Source organism: Anneissia japonica, unplaced genomic scaffold (genome assembly GCF_011630105.1).
Source record: "Anneissia japonica isolate Jap-2015-1 unplaced genomic scaffold, ASM1163010v1 scaffold288191_len216021_cov166, whole genome shotgun sequence".
Taxonomy (NCBI): Eukaryota; Metazoa; Echinodermata; class Crinoidea; order Comatulida; family Comatulidae; genus Anneissia; species Anneissia japonica.
The window spans coordinates 199381-204594 of NW_022756005.1; the positions used below are offsets into that span (position 1 = coordinate 199381).

The window sequence follows — 5214 nt, forward strand, 5'->3', positions numbered from 1 at the left end:
GCACGAAAACACTTTAAAATTTATTGCACAGTAAAGTACATTAAAATAAAATACATTTATAAGAATAAAAAATAAAATACTACACAAAACAAAGGTGCATTACATAACCATCAGATTTTTAAATGCGTTAAAATACAAAAACATCAAAGGTAGAGCACAATAAAAACAAAACAACAATCAAAAGCTACAATATTATTGTGAACATTATTAATATTACTATTATAAAAATTATTATTATAATAACAGTGAGAATAATTATTATTTACACAATCACCATAAATATTGTAATTACAATTATTATTATTATTATTATTATTATTATTATTATTATTATTATTATTATTATTATAGTATCATCAATCCCAATTTCTTCGTTCGAAGTATTACCTCCTAAGGATGTTAAGCAATAAGCCAAGATACTTCTAACTTTAATTTCATGTTACGAAGTCAATACATTTTTCATCAGTTTATCAATGTCCCTCAATTTCGATTTCCTGGATTATCACCACACTGCAATTGTATATTTTTTTGCCGCCAATTTTCTTGATTACTATAGTTTAGAATAGAATAGGTCCCCTGTTGAAAATTACGAAGGTTCTGAATATCACTGAGTAGTATTTACTGTATTATTGCCTATTAGCCTTGGAAATAAGGAATAATGGTAAAGGTAACACCAGTGGCGAATTCACAAAGGGAACAATTATTTTTTTAAATGGTGAAAAAGAGGAAAATATCAATTAAATTAAGGTCTGAGAGTGCCATTTCCAGCCACCACCTAAAGGTGCCATAGGCCTAATCATAATTTTCTTACCTCAGCCCCAACCACGATGAGGCTGAGGTGGTATACACCCACCCGTCTACACTCTGTAAAATTGCCCTAGACTTTGAATTCCTAGATTTGTCACACTGGAAATTACGGAAGCACTTCTTAAGAGGAATTTCCTGGGAACGTGAATCAGTATTATTTTAATTCTTTAAAATTCAAAATACGACTCCTGAAAATTGAAAACATCGGACGGGGCTTTCAGGGGTTCCCGATCTCCTGAGGAATTACGACCCCAGCAAACCCCACCCCAGCTTTTAGCAGGCCTACAGCCAGCGCCGCTACATCAAAAGGCCCGGCAAATAATCTTGCACTCGGGCCCGTTCACACATAGCTACGCCGCTGTTCACAGAATCTCGAATTGGATGATAAACTGCTGGATAAATGAGCAGTTGGCGCTTCAGCTATCTCGTACGTACGAGTAAGTCGTACATGAGAAATAATTTTCTCGTACGAATATTATCTCGCACGTACGACTTATTATCTCGTACGTACGACTTATTATCTCGTACGTACGAATTATTATCTCGTACATTATCTTGTACGTACGAGAAAATTATCTCGTACGTACGACTTAATATCTCGTACGTAGAGATAACTGTCTAGTATGAAGCGCCTTAGGAGGTAATACTTCGAACGAAGGAATTGGGATTGATAATAATAATAATAATAATAATAATAATAATAATAATAATAATAATAATAATAATAATAATTACAATACTTATGGTGGTTGTATAAATAATAATTATTCTCATTGTTGTTATTATAATAATAATTATTATCATAGTAATATTAATAATAATGTTTACAACAATAATGCAGCTTTTGATTGTTGTTTTGCTTTTATTATGCTCTACCTTTAATGTTTTTGTATTTTAACGCATTTAAAAGTCTAATGATTACGTATGTAATGCACCTTTGTATTGTATAGTATTTAATTTCTTATTTTTATAAATGTATTTTACTTTAATGTACTTTACTGTGCATTAAAAGTGTTTTCGTACAAAACAATTTCTTCTTTTGGAAGCAGTAATTTTTTATTTTTTATTTTGATAACACCCGTCTAGGGGCAGATCCAGAAATTTTCAAATGATGAACGAGGTGGGTGTGGGTACAACAGTCTCCCAATAGGTAAGTGAGTAGCATATAACTTTGACTTGTATTATAAATTTTAAAATTTGGTGCCAAAACGGGAGTGGGGAACGTTCTCCCTACTGGATCCGCCTCTGCCGTGAACTGTCTTTGGGCCCCCATTTTAAACCCCGTCAAGGAATGGTAGTCAGCAATTTAAAAAAAAAAACAACAAAAAAGAGTATTATACAATGCACCCCCTAATTCGAAGCCTAGCCCAAAACCAAAGTTGGGGAGGCAACCTCTTTTTAATTACCAAACACAATAGAGAAAATTAGGTAAGGAAATTACCTATCCTTAAGAGCAATTATATTTGAACGCAAGGTCCACCCCACCCCCTTGACATGTTATGCCCCATGTATAGTCGTTACCGTACGCTATCTTATTTTCATGTCCTTATCCACTAACAACCATTTTCCGAGCCGAAGTGTTGTTATATCAGAGTATAAATAAATGCATGCCTTAGGCAGTCGGCGCTTCATACTACATATTTATCTCGTACGTACGAGATAATTATCTCGTACGTACGAGATATTATCTCGTACGTATGAGATATTAAGTCGTACGTACGAGATATTATCTCGTACGTACGCGATATTAACTCGTACGTACGAGATATTAACTCGTACGTACGAGATATTATCTCGTACGTACGAGATATTATCTCGTACGTACGAGATAATGGCTCAAAATTATTTTTACGTTGGCAGCAATACGCTTCCGTAAAAAACAACGCCTAAGCCTCATAAAAAACTTGGTTTACACAGAATTGTTCCATCCTGTTGTATTGGCAAGTGTATAATAATAAGATAATATGTTAGACTTACATAGCGATTCATGTCAACGAAGCCTATAAGAACTTCAAATTATCACCGGGTACCCGGTGATTGGATCAAGCACATCAGTATGGAACACATACTCAGCTCCCTGGGGACAGTGGTGGCGCCAGCGGGGGAAGGGGTATCCCCATCGGACAGGCATGGACCCCATGTCGTCCGACGCACAATTAGGTAGTTTGATCAAAAATTGTAAATATTTAGGCTATCCAAATGTTATTTTGATTGGCAATCCCTAATATGTTGGTCTAAAAGCAATTTTTTGGCCACACATAAGCCAAAAAATACCGTTCGCTGAACCCTACCAGGGATTTTTTATTATTCGAGATTTCGTCGGTCCTTTGTTCGGACCCCTTCGTCGAACATGTTCGGACCCCTTGTCGGCAAATTTCTGGCGCCATCGCTGTCTGGGGAGAATTTCTAAACTTGCAGCTGTAATAAGTGCATTTTGTGTTTGAACCTACCACGTGCCCACTTGTACTCCTGGGTGTAGAGGGACGACCGTATAGGTAAATTGCCTTACGAAAGGACAGAAGCGAAATACACAGCGAGGGATTGAACCTCCGACCTCAGGTTTGAGAAGCAGAACCACAACCACCTCGCTACCGCTCAGACAAAATCGAATGGCATCTTTTTTTAATCTTCAGATAATATCGATACTTTGCTTCATGCCTGGGTATGGTATGGTCACTGTTTGTAACACTTACTTTGCTGCGGTAAGTATGGTTAAGTCTAAGTCAAAGTTAACTTCTTCTCGTTTCATTGAATGCCCATTTCTCTATACGTTAGTAATAATATAGGCATAACCAAATATACTCTTTATGGCTCTTAATATCTTTTCGTCTCATGAATTATTAGTAAATTATAATCATCATTTTTGTACATATGAGCATAAATATTAACGTAAAATTTTACATATCATATAAAATCATAAAAAATTGGATGCTCATAAAATAGGAGACCCGAATTCGACTTCCATACACACTCTCACACACACATAGCAAATACAATTCAGAAAGTAACACGTAGTACACATACAAATATTGCCACTGTGCAATCGCTTTGACAGCGAGAGTTCACAGGACCAACCAACCAACCAATCAATCAATCAATCAATCAATCAATCAAGAATTTATATAGCGCCAATATCCACGGTAGAATGCAATGTTCAGTGGCGCTATGACAATGACATGACTCAAAAAGTGCACATTAATACCTACTCATGTTAAAATTCCCGCCAACTGATAAGGAGGAGCTTCGCTGGAAACTATTACGCTAGATAAGATTAACATCAACCTATCAGTCAATCAACAAGGATTTATATAGTGCCAATATCCATGATATTGCACATTAACTACATACTGAAGTTAATTAACAATGCTTGTAAGATTATCTGAGCATTATTTTCACCATTTTAGCATTTTGTTTATTAATATACTGATAATGATTGTAGCAATTAACGCATTACTAGGGATTTGGATCTACAGATGGCCAAAAGCAAGAAACCATTCTTCAAAAATCGTTGATACTTTCCGGTCTTGTGTCACTACTTTGCTGGGCATTACTGATCAATACGGAGAGTATACTAAGACTATTACAACAAGAAGAATCTATTGTACTGCAAGTCAACTTTAATATTATAGAATTATGTAGGCCTATCTATAATTCAGATAAAAAAATATTAACAAAGACACGCTTTACTAAACACAATTATAAATTGAGATGTTTTCCTCTATTTGAGGTTCTTTCTCTTTCTGGTTCCCGTCTTGTCATTACTAACCTGCAGAGTCACGCTTTGGTCACCAGTTTGTTGTTGTAATAGTCCTACAATGCTGTAATAATTGAAACAAATTTTTTTTTAATTTATCCATAACATTTCAGGATGGTAGGTGTACTTGTGCGTGCCTATTTACCAGCCGTACCCGTAAGTGGCCTACGTTTCATATCAACATTATTTTTATAGCCATTCATCAAGCCTTGACATTAAAATTCTGATTAACAGTAAAACAAAATCTCTCGATGACTGGTTAAGACCGGGCTGAAATGGAAAACTACATTGCCCTACGTAGCCTTTCCTTACAACATTTCGAATTACAACTTAAGTTAAAATTAAAATCGATAACATTAAGCATGTGTTCCAATTCAACACAGGCGGTATTTGCATCCTTTGTTTTGAGCCGTTTTTTACAATGTCGAAACCACGAGATGATAACCATGGTTGCTATGGTAGTTGCAGCAGTTGTCAACATTCTTCTCAACTATTTGTTCGTTATAGTGATGAAAGGGGGAGCAAGGTAAACCACATTAGTTCATTCACTACTTATTTATATAATTCGTCATATTTAATAGAGGTCTAGGCATACACTAATTTTTGTAAAGAAACACTCAGGTTCCTATATTTACATACTGTAGCTAATATCA

General features: G+C 35.3%; 1 protein-coding gene across 5 annotated transcripts in view; it reads left to right on the top strand.

Annotated features, from left to right (window-relative positions):
• Positions 1–5214, top strand: part of LOC117123811 (multidrug and toxin extrusion protein 1-like) — a 14373-nt gene that overhangs the window by 5634 nt on the left and 3525 nt on the right. For 4 of the 5 annotated variants that reach the window (XR_004447890.1, XR_004447891.1, XM_033269828.1 and 1 more), the window contains exons 3-6: positions 3441–3509; positions 4265–4413; positions 4675–4717; positions 4945–5087. Coding sequence is in view for 3 of the 5 variants with exons in the window: in XM_033269828.1 (XP_033125719.1) it covers positions 3441–3509; positions 4265–4413; positions 4675–4717; positions 4945–5087 (404 nt within the window). In the remaining 2 variants the exon portion in view is untranslated. Of the gene's footprint in view, positions 1–1832; positions 1958–3440; positions 3510–4264; positions 4414–4674; positions 4718–4944; positions 5088–5214 lie in introns of those variants that run through there. The other variant, XM_033269829.1, reaches the window with a different exon arrangement.